We start from the raw sequence: 17,553 nt of genomic DNA on the forward strand, positions 1-17,553 counted from the left end.
AGTCTTTTGATTCCCCACCTGCGTGAATACACGCAATATTAATTGCGTAGAATTGAATAATTATTATTTGATAAGAAGCAAATTTCTCCACAAGTCTGCCGAAGACGCTTCTGTATGGCGGTAGAACGAGGTTGTACACGGTTGAGAAATATTTTAGGACAGTTAAGATAATTTAACGAGTTCACTGACGGAAAAAGTAATGATATAATATATTCCGTTACAAGGCTTCATTCCTGATAAAACGTTTCCGATTCTTAAAGGAAGTCGATCCATATTTGCGTTGTTGCCATCGTTATCTCAGTGAATTTAGAGCATGAAAAATGCTGTCCAAAATACTGCAATTATTGAAATTAGTGTCTAATTTCCAGTCAGAAAAGCTAAAAGGAAAGAAACGCAATAAACACAGAGGAAACAAATTATTAACTGAAAGAAAACAATTTATTCGTATAAACAAAAGTATTGATATGCGTATATTCCAAAAATAAAACATACTTGAATCGGTTATTTTTGTATGAAACATGTACATATAAATGAACATATCAACATAAATATATTCGATTATTATAATGGAAATATGCTTTAAATGAAATATTGAATAGCGTACGAATAAATGAAAAAAACAAATTTCACGGAAACATTTCCGATGAAAAATTTTCCGTAGAATAATTTAACATTTTTCCTTCGATTATGATCGGATACCATTGAAAAATTGAAACAAATTCACATGAATCTATAGATATGTGTAATTGACGCATTCTGATACAAATGAAGAATAATTGAGAGAAAAAAAAGCTATAATTATCATAATGGTTTCGTGATAATATGAAGACAATTTCCATAGAAAACACGGACGGACAATGAAACTTGCTACTAGATGTATATGAAGAAAGGAAATCATTATAATAAAATTAATGAAAATTTATATATTAATAATTTCTTAGAAAATAATTTCCAGAAATTTCTATAGGATCTTTGAGCTTTTTTTTTATGCACGTATTAGATAGAAATGACCATATAAAATTATATGAAACAGCTCACCCATGCTGCAGTTTGTTTTCTTTTTAATTCAGTTGGATGAATTCACATTTTAAGTTTTTCGGATTTGATAGTCTGAAGATCGAAAGAATAATCTATTGTTCTAAGTCTGATAGCACTAAAGTCAATCACTGTCGGACAACTGGAAAAAAGTTCATTGAAGACGGCGTCGGATAGCGAGAGTCGTTGATCAGGAAAGTTGACAGACAGCCAGAGTTGTTGATTAAGAAAGTCGTTTTGTAGCGGGAGTTTTGTTTTCTTGCAGGAGTTGCTGATCCGGACAGTTGTCGGATAGCAGAAAAGTTCTGATTAGGAAAGTCGTTGAACAGCAAGGAATATTGATAAGGTTTCCCGATAGGGGAAAATTGTCTTTTCGCAGAAGTTTCTGTCAGGAAAGAGTTGAATAGAGGGAGTTGTTGATCCGGACAGTTGACGGATAATAGGAGTCTTTGATTAGGAAAGTTGTTGTACATGAAGAGTTGTTGATCGAGGAAGGTTTCGGATAGCAGTTGTTTATGAGGTTGAAGTCGTTGTACAGCAGTAGGTGTTGATCAGGTTTTCTGATGAGGAAAAATTGTCATTTTTTGAGGATCGAAATTTGATCAGGAAAATCCATATCGAAAGTTCTTTTTTGTGAATGGATTAGCGGAAACCGGAATCTGTTGAAATGTCTGATATGAAACAAAAAGAGTTCACTTTCTTCATATTCATCGCAGCAACAAAAAAAAGGAAGCTCCATCTTTATCTTTCAACTAAATAGAACTTTTTCTCCTTGAAAGCTGAAAAGCTTTGCCCTCTTCCATAGGTGACAAGAGGACGATCACCTCCACCAAATCAGAGAATGTAAGTACACCATCATCGGGCTGGTAATCGACCCAGGGGAAATACTAGAACGACATGGTGCCACACATGGGCTCCGTTCTCTTGATGGTCACGGAGCCGGAACCTTCCAAGATGTTCACACCTCGCGTGCCACGTTTTTAAGTACTGCGTGAGACGGTACATAACATCATCATTCATAGAGGAGATATACTGGCTCGGCTAGCTCCTTCGGACGACTCGCCGTCATCTTTCGACTTGAAGGTCTTCCTCAGTTTGTCCAACAGCTTGCTGTGGAACCTATTGAGAGACGACTGAGATCCGGAAGACTTCGGCGTCGCGACGAATGCAGGAGACGTCGAGTTCCTGGGTGAACTCATGAACGACGCCAGGCCGCTGCCCCTAGGTGAACCGGACATGCTGGAAGCTCCGGACTGCGGGCAGCTCGGGCTACGGCTGGAACGGCCGCTGGACGGGCAGCTGTTGGGGTACAGATTGAAATCCTTTTTGACAACGGGCATCATGAAAGCCATTTTTTTTCTTTCTACTTTTTGAAGTATTTGAAACGCTTCGAGATTCAAAATTCCAAACGAACGAGACGCAAGATTACGGGACAAGTTTCTCAAGAGCGAGAGCAGAGAGAGAGAGAGAAAGAGCGATAATGTAACTGAACTGACTGTGGAGCTCGTTCTTATAATGAAGTCAAATTGCGTCGGTGGGCGGGGCCTACACACGTGTATGTGGTAGTTAACACACGCATCCATTCTGGCTTGGCTGGCTGGCAGGCAGCCAGTCTGTGTGGCGCCATGAAAGCGATAAGGAACGAGACGAACCAAGGTCAGAGCTTCTGGCGGATGAGCGATTAATGAGCAGTGGGAACGCTGTGGTGGAGCGTGTAAGTGGAGAGTGGCTCATTTTTCGGATTGATTTGATTTACTTTGCTTTTTTAACATCTTTTTTTCTTTTTCTTTCTTTCTCATCTTTCGTTGAAAAAAAAGAAATGATAATCTGTTCTATGGAAGAAGAAGAAGAGGGAGAATGCTGAGAATGTGCTTCCTATACCTCTCTAACAAAAAAAAAATGGATTGCATATGTATTTGAATGTTTCTAAGTTTTTTTTAATGGTTTTTTGGGAGAAATGATTTACATTTATTAGTTATATAATGATCTTGAAGGGCCCATAAGGAAACCTTGATAATAATTTTCCCCTCTCTCTTTCTCTCTCGGTTATTGGTTTATTTATTTTTTTTTAGATGGAAGTTATTCCGAGATTCAAAGTCTCGAATTGATGTAGTTGTTCAGAGGCGCGGTAGCCCAGGTCGATAAGATACTCGCCTTAAATACTGAAAGAAGTTCAGAGGCGTTGCGAGTTCGATACCTTCGTGTACAGAAACTTTCCTGACACAAGGAGTACGCGATAGAAACGGCGACATGGCCACAGAAAATTATTATTCCCGCAGGGAGTCCACACTGAAGGGTTCAGCGCATCAGCTTCTCGGTGAGTATAAGAAAAAAAAAAAACGATGCTACCGTTCGGCATATCGGCAATAAATTGTAGGTCTCGGTCTAATTAGCCCTCGTGTGCAGAAAATGACCGTGGGGTGCTACAAAAATTATCAAGTGCCGACATGGAGAAAACATTCAGGAGGGGTGGGGGGACTGATAAAAATACAGACACGAAGGCTACAACAGGCAAATGCCCAACGAGGTGGATGAAAGAATTATGACCATAAGAAATATGGATGTCAACTATAACCAAAATACGGAAACCCAATACAAAAGCATGTACATATCACGGAAGAAAAAACTAATAATTAATACTATATAATACACTGCTCCTAAAAAAGATTATGGTTGTCTTCACGGGGGGAAGGGGGGGGGAAGAAGATATATATATAATGCTTTTGATGTCTGCGGCAGCGACGACAATCCGCGTTGTGAGATCCTCCGGTATGTCATAAGGCGTCGCATAAACGAGTGATTTAAGGTGATCCCATAGGAAAAAATCACACGGATTGAGATTCGGCGTATTCCTCGTTCGTGTAGTCGGCTATCACGATACTCATTCAAACAGACTACTAACTGCTGCACATGCTCACTACCGCAATAGCGTTGATTTACGTCGTCCTCACCGCGTGATCCTACCCCCAGCACATGCGTTTCGCGACGCTGTTGACGTCAGATATGGTGAGCGAACCCACGAACGCATTCAGCGATCAACTGACATCCAGCTTTCGTCTCCTCTGGACTCGGAGTCTGCACGCGTTTTTCGCGATTTTCTCCCTCTCAACGTGGTTTGCGACAACATGTTCCATTGTAGTTTCTGTTCCACTTGATGCCTACTAAAAACCCCTGTGAGTTTGTCGGTCCATTAAGAACAGAACGCCCCGTATGATTCTTTGAACGAGATAGCACATGTTCAAAACAAATTTACTGACCGCAAACCTTGAAATATTGACTGAAAAACTGACTGTTGGTCACTTGACTTCATACGAAACATACTATCACAATAAATGCGAACTTAATTCGTGCTAAAGGGGATGCGACTGCAGTCGAATCCCGTTATAGCGTCGGACCGTTATATTTAATTTTGACTAACACTTTTCTAATCTCCCCCCTCCCCCCCGAGGTAAATTTACATAGGAACAATGCAAAAATCTGGAATTTCTTTGTAACGAAATTTCGTTATAACGAAGTGATCACTACCGGTCTCTTGGGGTTCGTTATAACGGGATTCGACTGTATTGGTGTTAGAATGTGCGATTTGGCCAGAGCCCAACACTGACATCAAGGGGCCATAGGCCAATCGGGAATTTAGAGAGTTGATGAAATCGGGGCCAAAGACGTTTTATTATTTTGTAAATGTCATTTTCAATATCCAAAGTCTAGAGCATAGTTAATCAACCTTTTTTGTCCCATCGCCCCCTTCTTCAGAAATTTTTTTCTTCCATCGCCCCCCAACGTAATCTCACCCATAGAATCCTATGCTATACCCGTAGCTTCTGCTGCCCCCCCCCCCCCCTGTAACATTCCATCGCCGCCCACGTTGGGAATCACTGGTCTAGAGTTTAGACTTTGAACCATACCACGGTCTAGATCGGGCCTCGGCAACCCATGACGCGCAGGTCACCGGGCGACCCATTTCATAATTTCAAGTGACCCACTTGTGCGAGTTCCGAAAATAATGTATAATTATATTCGATTATATAAAGTCTTCTTAATCTTCAACTCAAGATAATCCATAGGATCCTATACTAAATCCAAAGCTTCTACCATCTCCCTGGACCATTCCATTGCCCCCGGGTCTAGACTTTTCGTGAAGTCACCAGCTGGAGACTGGGCAATGTGTGAAATGGCTAGGCTACTTTATGGAGTACCCAGACTTTGGACTTGGCCCGTAAAAAAATATATGTTGCTTAAATTTTAGGGTCTTGATCAGGGAAGGCCGCAACTAGATACATTGTCAGCCGGGCCAATGAGGAAAATCAGTCCTTGGATTTAGTCGGGCAGTGTAGGTAGACTGCGCTTGGGTTTGGGGCAGATTTCTCTTAGAAGGTGATCCGGCTCCATAAACCAATCGATTAAGGAAACACAAAAATTACGATTGCTTCGAAGAATTCACGCATGACGCCATCGATTACGCCACTCAACCTGTAATTGGTGCATATATCAATTGCTCTTGATCGAAATGACATTGATGAAAAGATTGGAACAATTCCATAACCTCTGCGCGCGTCCAAGGAAGAGATCCTGCAACTGGAAGTTCAACGACCCCAAAAACATCATCATATCCGCATTCCGCCAGTGTTCAAAGTAAAATAAAAAAGATCATAAAAATGGTAAAGGTACGATCCCCCCCACAAACTCGATGGGGCCGCCACCTTTCACTCCTTTAAGAGGATGACAATACAATCATTTGAGATCGTTCTTGAAATTGTTCCGTTTACTGATTTTTCCAGCATCCCGATCGCATAGCATTATTTATATCATTAGTTTTCAAACGTTTGTCCTCCCAGTCTCCTTTGTTCTAGAAATCATTTACGCTCGGCTCTCTTCCACTAGCGATCGTTTATCCTTGGCTCCATGTGATGGCCTAGCTTCATCCCCCGCTGGCTCCATTTCCCCCCTGCACAGTGATCATTTGTCTTTGGCTCCATGATCACTCTCCTGCACTAGCGATCGTGCTTATTCTTTGCTACATGATACCCCCTACCCCTTCCCCTCCTTGCACTAACAATAGTTTATTATTGGTACCACGATCGTTCCCTTGCACTAGTGATAATTTATCCTCTGTTCCCCGATTGCTCTCTTGCACTAGCGATCGTTTATTCTCTGCCACATGATAGCCCCCCCCCCCTCCTCGCACCAGCAATCATTTAGCCTTATTACCATGATCAGCTCCTTTGCACAGTAATCATTTGTCTTTGACTCCATGAGAGAGGGATCATGGGCGGAGGTACGGGAGGGGGGCGTGGGGGGGATTGTCACCCCCCCCCCCCCCAGCGTCAAAGGTGGAGTCGACTGATCTAATGTGTATATGTATACGTGAAAATTGATATCATCATTATCATCATCGTGCCCCCCCCCCCCCCAGCAATAATGACCTTGCCCCACCCCCAGACTTCCAAGTCTATCCCCGCCTATGTCACTCTCCCCCATATATATATCGGAAGATTTCAAAAATGAAACTAAATACTTCATAAACATTGCTCGCATTTCACTGTTGCAAATGCGTTTACTCCCGTGCTGAAATGATTTGGATTGTTGAGAACGAGAAAAGCTCTTCGCGTGTTGATTGGAGAGAACTTTCTGGAATTAGAGGAAAAAAAGAAGCGGAAGTTTATATGTTGAAATGAATGCTGCATCTTTTCTTAGTTTATCTCTCTCGTATCTCGGGGTCCGAAACCCAAACATTGCGGACGTTTTTGGGTGTTTTGTGAGGACGTGCTGTTTATATAATAACAACAAATAATCGTGTTGAAGATCACGTCCATTTTTGGTATTTTTTGTTTTTAATAAAGACATTGTTCGAACATCTTTGAAGAATCCTATCTTCCAATTGCATTTTCATATCATATCCGTTACTTTGCTTGCAACAATGATCGTACAATTTATTGGCAGTCTGATTTGCATAAATCTGCTTTGAATGTTGCGCATCGGCTCCATCCATCTGTGACGAAGCCGCAAGCTTCCAACGCATATCTAGAGAGATATGCACACTTTCAAACCTTCTCTACGTATTTATTTATGTGGATACGTTTTCGCATTCTAACATTCTACCCGTTTCTAGGCGTATGCAAGCTTCGCTACGCATTTTGGACGGCTATGCGAGATTCCAATACACATGTAGAGCTACGTGCACTTTCTAACCTCTTTTCGAATTTCCAGTGATACTCATGCTTCGTACGCAATCAAAATTGATTGTTAAACCAAATATTAACGGGGGGGAGCGTTTGGTTTAATAATCTAGGGAGGTACGCACACCTCATAGGCATTTCGAATGGTACGTGCGCTTTCTAAACATTTGTAGTAGACGCATGCTTCCTACCCTTCTACGAATTTCTCTGGTACGCTCGCGTTCTAAACCCCCCCTCTCCCCACTTCCAGGAATACGCAAGCTTCATTACACATTTGCAAGAGGTACGCAAGCTTCCAAAGCAAATGTATAATTGTACAAATTCTAATTTTTTACGCATTTCTAAAAGGTCTCGCACACCCTTTGATTTTAGGGGGATATGCAAGCACTCAACGCATTTTCAAGGGGTACGTGTAAGCCTGCAATTCATATCTTAGAGAGAGAGAGAGAGAGAGGAACACACACTTTCTAATTTTCTACGCATTTCTAGGGGTACGCACGCTATTTTTTCTATCTACTTCTAGAGGTACGCACACATTTTATTTTTCTACAGATTCAGAGGTATGTATACATTCGAACCTTCTACCTATTTCTAGGCATATAAGCAATCTTCAATACTCATTTTTACGCAAGCCTTTAACGCACACGCCTTACGTGGATGTACGCACACTAACCTTCTCCAGATTTTCTAGGTGGTATTCAAGCTTCGTACGCATATCTAAGGATACGTAAACCTCGTACAGCAAACCCTGACAAAAATCCTAGTTGGCACGCAAGCCTCTCAATCATTTCCTTTTGTGCTCTGGCTCTTCTACTCTTCTACAAGATTTATATGGGGGGGGGGGAGATACGCAAGGAACGCGTTGATTACTTTGAACGCACTACGTGACTTTATCGGTACGTACGCCATCCGCATATGCACAACCAGGGCCGAAGCTAGAAGTGGGGGGGGGGGTAAGCAGATTTCACACTTCGACGGCTCCTTCATCATTACGCGGGGGGGGGGGCGAGAAAAAATGCATGCTTGCCACTGTTGACCAAGCCTCTTGTAACTTCCCTGTGATGAAGCTCGTGACGTCACTGATGAAGGTCATCTCACCTATAGCCATTGGATATACTACAAAAAAGGGGGGTAGAGATCACGCATGCGTCGACCTGGTATGTTCAATGGCTATAGGTGAGACTAGAGCCCCTTTATATACGCATACCCCTGTATATGAAGGTATACGCATACCCTGTATATACCCCTGTATATGAAGGTATATGCATACCCTGTATATACCCCTGTATATGAAGGTATACGCATACCCTGTATATACCCCTGTATATGAAGGTATACGCATACCCTGTATATACCCCTGTATATGAAGGTATACGCATACCCTGTATATACCCCTGTATATGAAGGCGTATCTTAGGTGAGGTTATAGCCACTAGAATAAGGGCGACTTGAATCCTTATCAAGTCGCCTTAGGTGAGGTGACCTTCTTCAGTGACGTCACGAGCTTCTCGCGCAGGACTTCTGCTATATATAGATGGGGGGGGGGGGGGTGTTGAACACAACACATCCCGGAACGGGGCAAGATAATAGGGCTCTAGCCAGCTGGAGCTGAATCTATAGAGGGGGACCCGGGAATCGAACTTTTCATTTTTTTGGGAATATTTTATTCTGCAAATTTACCAGGAAACCATTATAAAGCATTCCACACTTGAAGTTTTTGGTCAGTGGACTCAAAAAAGGATTGGTTTTTAGGGCGTCGTTCCAGGATTTCGTGGGAGGCCTCCTCCCTCCTCTTGTAGTTCTCTCAAAAAGTTTTTATAATTTCATTCTAACATTTTATATACAGTCATTTTTCTTTTTATTTCGTCGGGGCAAAAATAAATTTTTAAAAGACTGAGATAAGAAGGGAAAAAGGGAAGAGAAGAGCCAAACACATGTTGCTACAGATAAATTGTTTCGCAATGGGGAGATTCGAGAGGACTCGCTCTATATTAGGGCAGATCAAGTCGATTGTGTAGACACATGTTGGAAGATATTGATGATGGTGATTGGAAACTATGTTGAAAGGGGTTGGTTGCCCATTCCCAGGGCTGCGAGAGTGAGCCATTGACCAGATATCTCGTCCGGAGATCAAGACAAGGAGATTCCTCTGCTTATTTCCTCCGATAACGAAAAAAATTCCTGCGTTTCAAGCGAAAAAAAAGAGTGCGTTTCATTGAAAGTCATCTTTCATTGCTTGAGTAGATTTTCTCGCACACATATTGGTTTGTTTATTTTTTTTTTCCTTTCTCAATTGGTTATAGCCTTTATCTAGGGCACGCGGCTTCATTCCAGCCTCGTGTACAACGAAGAAGCCGATATCATATTTCTGCTTGATTCTAGATATTTCGGTGGATTGTTCTGAGAAGTCCTTCAAATGTCATTCCTGCAGAAAAATAATCATTTTCCCTATCATTAATAAAGGACGCGGGGAGCAGAAGAGGGGACCCTTCTGGGCAGAACACTATCCAACCTGTAAATTTAATTAACGCAAACGTCCAATAAAAAAAAGTCGTTTCTTCAACGCTTTAAACGGCAATGACGAGAAATCTCGCTTCCTTAAAATCCTCTTATTTTAGCATTGACGAGCCCAGGAGTTGCCCGGGTATTCTATTTAGGCCTGAAGAGCATTTGCTCCTCACTTCGGGTCACGTTCTTGGAGCTTCCCGCATCTACCGATAGGTGGCTTCATTGGGATGGGATCCATCTAAATAGGAGTTGGGGGGGGGGTCTGGGAGGTTTACGATAGGAGGTATTTCTATTTAGGCCTGAAGAGCATTTGCTCCTCACTTCGGGTCACGTTCTTCGAGCTTCCCGCATTCACCGATAGGTGGCTTCATTGGGATGGGATCCATCTAAATAGGAGTGGGGGGGGGGAGGTCTGGGAGGTTTACGATAGGAGGTATTCTATTTAGACCTGAAGGACATTTGCTCCTCACTTCGGGTCACGTTCTTGGAGTTTCCCGCATTTACCGGTAGGTGGCTTCGTTGGGATGGGATCCATCTAAATGGGGAGGGGGTTTGGGATGTTTACGATAGGCTTAGATCAGGTTTTTTTACTCCCAGACCACGTAGTCGGGAATGCGGGTTAGTTAGTGATAATCACAACAGTACTGACGGGGAATTACCCACCTCTGACTTGGATCGCTTCTCGATTGACACTAAATCACCGGGCAAATTAAAATGTGTGCTAATTAATGCCAGGAGCTTGGAAACTATATGGTAAGAAAGATTTTTTAGAAACTATGATAGTTGTGGAGGGCCTGGATCTTATAGCCATTACAGAATCTTGGGCAAACGATGGGGATGAATCTTTCTTACACATCTCAGGATACGATACTTTTTTGAGAAATACCTAGATCTGATAGGAAAGGGGGTGGAGTGTTGATATACGTGAAATCATGTTTGAAGGCTAGAGAGTGTAACGTGAAGAGCAGTGATAATGAAACTATATGGGTTGAGCTTGAAAACAAAAGACATCATAAACTTATTGTTGGGGTTTGTTACAATCCACCGAATAGGGATTCAAACTACATCGCCAAATTTCATGATGAAATTTCCTACATGTGTAAGCGTAAGAGGGTTCTCATACTAGGGGTTTTCAATTACCTAGGTATTGATTGGGAGAACCTTTCATCTATAGATCAGTGTGAAAGAGACTTTCTGAAGTTGGTGCTCGAAAATGTTTTGCATCAGCATGTATCAGAAGCCTCTAGGGGTACTGCTATTTTGGATTTACTTCTTCCTAGTTCTGAGGACCTAGTTGAACATGTTTCGGTGGGGGAAGAGTTTTCTTCTAGTGATTATCGTGTAGTCAGATTTCACTAACTTTTCCTCGGGTAAGGTTGATAACAAAAGACTGGTTCCTTGTTTTCGGAGAACTGAAAACTTTGATGTTTTGAGAGGAAAGGATAGCAGAAGTTTTCAAAGATCGGTTGGAATCAGTTGGTGTGGTAAGTTAATAAAAAGAATTTAGTACGAAGCTGTCCTCTGTTGTGCACGACGTCATACCCTTTGTTCGAAAAAAGCGTGTTTGTACATCGTACCCACTATAGTTCACGGATAGCATGCGTAACCTTAATCTTGAAAAGAAAAGAGCATTCAGAGAGTATAAAAGTGGACGAGGTGACCTATCATTGTTTACTGATAAAAGAAGACTGTTGAAGAAAGCGATAAGGGATAGTAAAAAGGAAGTTGAATCTAGGTTGGCAGATAACATTGACTCTGACCCAAAATCATTTTTTCGATACGTCAATAATGGATGTAAGGGGACAGTTGGCCCCCTCTTGATAGGAGGCTCTAGGTTAGAGAGCAATGTAGTCATGTGTAGTGCTTTCAATGACTCTTTCGCGTCGGTTTTTAATGGAGATAATGATATTTGATATACGGGTGTTGCATGGGGTAATAAAACCCTCAACGATATTCAAGTCGTGGAGGTTCTAAATCTTCTAAGAAATGTATGTGCAAACAAAGCACCAGGACCAGATGATATCTATCCCAGGGTCCTCAGGGAATGTGCTAATGAATTGTTGGGACCAGTTGCACAGATATACAGGAGTAGTGTTAGGGTTAAATCAACAGAAATTAATTGAAATAGTAAGTATTTTTTCTGAAATTTTTTTTACTACAATATTTAAAATAAATTACATTCTTTTTTGGTTTGGGAAGGGAGAACATGAAGGGAACCTCCCAAGCTCCCCCTTCCTGCGTACACCTCTGTGCTTATGCAAGCCATGTTGCACCATTTGTGATTCACAGAATTAAACTTGAGACCATATTTCAATTTCATTGAAACTACCAAAACACAGGGTGTTTCAAAAAGAATCATCAAACTTTAAAAAAAAAACATAATTATTCTGCTTTTTATCCGTTTTGATCGGATAATGTATCAGATAGAAAGACGGAAATCTCGAGTTTCACGCAGTCGCCAACAGGTAGCGCTAAAACTCTTCCTTCGGCTGCTACTTCAGTGCTTGTCAAGATGGCGACTGCACCACAGAAATCGTTTGGTGAAGCATAGCGAAGTTGAGTCCGAATTGAACTGTTCATCGTGCTTTTCGTCGACAATACCCTGGTGCTGAACTACCTACCACTCAGATGGTAGGAAGTTCTCTTGGCTATAGGAAGAACTCTAGGCGATGGTATAAACAATTCCGAGACATGGGTTGTCGGTGTAAAATGAAATCGTCTGGCCGTCCCCGCATGTCAGACGAAAATGTGGTGCGCATCCGACAGAGTTTCGCACGTGTAGTCACAGAAATTCACTCGAAGTGGATGCAAACATGCTCGCAAAAGTTTCGGTTTGTAAAAAATGATTAGCCATGCAGGCCGCAAGTGGGGGAAGCGGGAGGGTCTGGTGCCCCGGGCACTGAACCAGAAGGGGTGCCGAATTCACCCGTTATCTGCTTCTTCTACATGCAAGGGGGGTGCCGAAATTCCGGCTTGCCCTGGGTGACAAAGTACCCAGTTGCGGCCCTGTAGCCATGCAATATAAAATTAATCTTAACTGTTTATGTGTTCAATATTTTTCGTAATATACGCATTTCAAAGTGGGTGATTCTTTTGTGAAACACCCTGTATTATTACTTTTGAAATGCATTAGAAAAAAAAAATATACAAATTTCGCGCCTTTTTAACTTTCATTCGGATGGTACTGCTTCCATCTAGTGATGAATCACAATATAAAACGTCATCATCTTTTATATTTTTCAATAGGTAGCAGCACCAACACGAGTTCTGCTGGTTCATGATACAAAATTCATTACAAAGCGCTAATTATCGCTGAAATGATCAAAATGTTTCTTAAGCCGGGTTTTCCTAGGAGCAGGTTTCCTGTGCCGCGCGCAACGTGATTCGCCCAGCGCGACACGCCATACATTCACCAATAAGAAAAGCAGCGTGACTGTTTTCCTAAAGAGCGCAATACGCCTCACGACAGCGCTTTACGTTGGGCGTGATTGGCCGACTGCTTCTGGAGGAATCAAATGCGTCGTGCGCCGCGGTTTTGCCGATATTCTCTTCACTCTTGTGTTTTCTTTCCCTTCCCTTCAAACCGGAGCAATGCAGACGACAGAGTAGCTGATGCCAAGGCCATATGGCTATAATATAGCCGCCCTGATCTGATGCGCACACGCTAGGAAAACACAAACGCGTAGCGTAATTATGTAACACGTTGGTGCCGACGCGAAATTATACTGTTCGGTTCACGCGGCGCAAAACACCTATTCCTAGGAAAATCCGGCTTAATTGCAAGAAATAAAAATAATCCACAGCAATGATTTCACAAAATATAAGGAATTCAATTGCACTTCCTCGAGGAAAAACGGGCCATTTTTATTTTGATTAAAAAAAATGGCTGAAAAAGCAGAGAAATATGCAATGGCCCATATTATACAAGTGAATTTGAAGAAAATAACAAATTCTTGAAAATTATCTTCATGAAAAAGACATTTTTAAAGTTATGAAAATTAATTAAATAAAACTCTGTCATTCTAAGCGGGTCTTATGGTCAGTATTATTTTCAAATTTTCCTCATCGAGCAGGAAATGACCCTATAACCCATGTTCTTGCGTAATCCAGTCAGAATCCGAAGGAAAAAAAGCATGGACGATGGCGCCGTTTTTGTTTGTAAACTCAAACGTGGATGATGGGGGTTTAGGAGCCGTGAGCGGCGAGAAGATAATCTTGTTCCCTTCAAATCGTCCAAAGCCAGTTCTCTTGAGTTGCAAGGACGAGTTTCCGGTGGAGAAACAAGGTAAATCCGTTGATGCTGTTCCAATACTACTCTGTGCCGGTATATCGAGCTGTGGCAGATATATCGCTGCCGCCGATTGCGATAAAAATCTCTACCTGTGGGGAGGACGAGGAGGAGGAAAGACTGATGGAGAAGGAGGACATGAATTCAAACCCTTGTCTTCCAGACCGATGGCTAGGAAAGCTTACAAGATAATCTTCTCGAACAGCGGTTCGGAGATCGTGGCCGCTGATCGCGGTGGCGATGTCCACACCTTCGCCGTGGATGAACCCACAGAGACTGGTAGGCTCATCCTCGGCCACATAAGTATCATCCTCGACATGTGCCTGAGTCCGGATGATAAGTATTTGCTCACGTGTGACAGAGAAGGGAAGATACGTGTCTCGAATTATCCCAATTGCTATAACATCCATGTCTACTGCTTGGGACACGAGGAATTCGTGTCCGCAATGTGTCTCGTTGGTGACGGCGTGATTGTGTCCGGTTCGGGTGATGGCTCCCTGACCCTGTGGGACTATAAAGCTGGCGCAGCGATTGGTAGCCACCGCCTTGATGGTGATGAGAACTCCAACGTTGCTACTAGGTCTATAAAATATTCCGATAAACATGGTGTTATAGCTGTGTTGGTGCATCCGAAACACGAGGTACTTGTATACAGTGTTATTGATGGTTCGAGTTTTCGCTTTGTGCAGTGCTTGAACTTTGATAACGCTCCGTTAGATGCTCGTTTCGATGGCAGTGGTAGATTGTGGGTGATCGTGTCCTCGGAATGTGATTTCGTTAGAGTGTTTCGACCCTGTGGCGATCGGGGCAATGTGACATTTGAAGAACTGGATTTATCGGGATCAGATGCTGGCTCGATGGCTTTGGAACTTTGTAAGAATTTCGTATCGTTTCCTCAGTGTCCTTTTGATATTGAAATGTCGAGTTTATATAAACAGCATGCGACGTGGGATGAAGATAGCGAGATCAAAGAAAAGATGCAGTGTAAGAAACGAAAGAAAGAGAAATAAATTTTGATAGATTTTTTTTGTGTTTGCGGTAGCGTTATTTCGATTTTGGTCGTAACATTATTCTGGTAGTGAGCATTTTTAAAATTTGGACTCGATAATGTGAAGACTGTAAGACCTTGTGGTATTATTAAAATAGATGGAGGGGGAAGAGAAGCCCAGATGGAGTAACAGTACAGATCGTGATTCAGAGCGGTCTCAAGAGCACCGTGGGCCTCCATGCCAAATGATTTTTCGGATGTCCTACCTAGAAAATTCTTGAAATGTTCAATTAGTTCTCATTTTCGTGAGGCCTCCAGGCCGTGCCTGGGTAGGCCCATGTGTTAAGACGCCATTGCTATTGAAACAATAGAAGAGAGCTTCGGGAAGGGAAATTTTTTCCACCTATGGTGCCCCTGACAAAGCTGTTGGTGGCGTATTTACTGGGAGGGGGGGGGGCGCTTAGAGAGCTGGGGCTTGCCCAGTTTGGCAGATTTGAGGAATGAGTGGCCAAGGAGATTAGTAAAATGTGAGAACGGTGGCAGAATTTGTTTAACTCTCAATAAAAATCCGCCGCTGCTCACACAACAGCGAGTAGACTTGAATAGGTTAGTGAGTGAGCAAAAGAGTGACCTATAGAGTACAAGAATACTATATTGTGTACAAGCACATGTCTGACCAAAACAGTCTACATGCAGGGCTGTCTTAAAATCACAGTGGGCCCCCGATTAGCTGAAAGTACCATATATACTCATGTATAAGCCAAGTTTTTTTGTGTAAAAATTTGTTCCTGAAGTAGGGGTGGGGGTGTCGGCTTATACTCAGGTCAGTTTTTCATGAGAAAGTATCGATTCCCGCGCAATCGGTAGTCATTGTTGTAGCAGTGTTCGAGAAACCAGCATTATTGGTACGGGATATGTTCAAACCCCACAGAACTGATAATGTCAAAGCCGAGGCAAAGAAATTGAAAACATCATTGGCTTTGATACCAGGTGGGCTAACGTCGATCGTACAGCCTTTAGATGTGAGCATCAACAAGCCTCTCAAAGACTATTTGAGGAATTTGTGGATCAAATGGATGAGTTCCGATGATAAAAAAAAACCACAAAAAGTGCCTTGAAGAAACCTGACATTTGGCCTAGTGTGCCAATGGGTACATGAGGCGTGGAATTCTGTTTTCACCGAAATTATCGGATCCTTCAAAACGTGTTGTATTAGCAATGTGATGGACAAAATTGAAGATGATATCCTCTTTGAAAGTGACAATGATGATGACAGCCCAGATGAAGATAAAAACGAAGATGCTGCACCCCCTATGATGATCTGATGAATTACGATGAGCTTGGAGACTCAGAAGAAACGGATTAAAAAGTTTGAATCATTTTTTAATGTAAATCTCCGCAAGCTATTCATTTTGTATGAAAATATAAGAATTTTTTTTTCTCTGAAATGCACAGATTTTTTGGGGTCAGCTTATACACAGGTTTTCAATTTATTGCGGTTTTGGTGGTCCTGAAGTGGGGGGGGGGGGGTTCCGCTTATACACGAGTATATACAGTATGTGTTTTTAAATTTCTGTGCTTTCTTTGAAAGATTGTGGCATCAAATCTCATTATCATGAAGCCCCTTACGCATTTCAGGTCCCGGGTGGGGGTCCCATGTGTTAAGAAGGCCCTGTGCAAGCATGTGAATGACTACAACTACTAAACAAGACATGCACCTCGTCCATATTCCTTTGCAGAATTTCTAATGAATTGTACATGTTGGAATGCGTGTGTATGTGTAGTGAACTGGGTGTGAAGTTTGCTTCTGTGTCATGCTTGTTGTGTGTAGTGCTTCCATCTGCCATCAATATTTCTAACTATGAGTGAAGTGTAAGGATTGAATTATTGTATTGTTGTAGGCCTGTTGCTCTCTGTGGCGAGACTTTTTAACGGGAAGATCGGCTCGGATTTGCATGCTATAAGAGAGACTTGGGGAGAGGAAAGACTGTAGCACAGGGTGGTGAATTTGAGGAGAGATTAGTCAAAAAAATCGTACTAGAATGGGAGAAATGAGGAAAAATCAGTGTTTTTTTCCACAGGTGGCCAAACCTTAAATGTGTGCCTGGGCACACCGCTTGAGAACCACTGGCCTAGTCATGTAACCAGTTAACACTTAAAAGACCACTCACAAGATTTATCGATTTTTAATTTCCTGTATGTATTTGTTTTTCATTTCTAAATGAGAAAATTGGTGGTCTTAGAGTAAGCCTACGGGAAATAATATGCGGTCATTTTAGCGTTAAGATGACCTTACAGAAAATTAGACTAATGCATGGGTGGAGATACAAAGGGGAGGGGGTAGCATCATCAAAGAGGGGGGTCGACTGATCTAATATATATGTATATGTTAATTGACATCATCGTGCCCCCCCCCCCGGACTTCTAAGTCTATCTCCGCCTATGGACGAATAAAAGAAGGGCGGCAAAATTTGTATTACCTAAATAAATCTACCTTCACTCAGACAATATGGGATTAGATCAGTGAGTGATCAGAAGAGTTTGAGAGTAAGTGAATG

The 17,553-nt window shown here is 42.2% G+C and overlaps 2 protein-coding genes across 2 annotated transcripts; one reads left to right on the forward strand and one right to left on the reverse strand.

Moving 5' to 3' along the window:
- Positions 1-422: 422 nt before the first annotated feature.
- LOC149083657 (uncharacterized) lies at positions 423-2,536 on the reverse strand. The gene has a single exon (XM_089234147.1). The coding sequence runs from the start codon at positions 2,385-2,387 to the stop codon at positions 2,052-2,054; it is 336 nt and encodes a 111-aa protein (XP_089090273.1). The 5' UTR covers positions 2,388-2,536; the 3' UTR covers positions 423-2,051.
- An 11,308-nt stretch (positions 2,537-13,844) lies between these two features.
- Positions 13,845-15,033, forward strand: wuho (tRNA (guanine-N(7)-)-methyltransferase non-catalytic subunit wuho). Its single transcript, XM_089234148.1, has one exon. It carries the CDS (start codon positions 13,860-13,862, stop codon positions 15,015-15,017), a length of 1,158 nt encoding a protein of 385 aa, XP_089090274.1. The 5' UTR covers positions 13,845-13,859; the 3' UTR covers positions 15,018-15,033.
- Positions 15,034-17,553: the final 2,520 nt, after the last annotated feature.

The sequence above is a fragment of the Pholcus phalangioides genome, unplaced genomic scaffold (assembly GCF_987345545.1).
Source record: "Pholcus phalangioides strain wild (caught in Gottingen) unplaced genomic scaffold, Ppha-v1.0 ptg000008l_1, whole genome shotgun sequence".
Lineage (NCBI taxonomy): Eukaryota > Metazoa > Arthropoda > Arachnida > Araneae > Pholcidae > Pholcus > Pholcus phalangioides.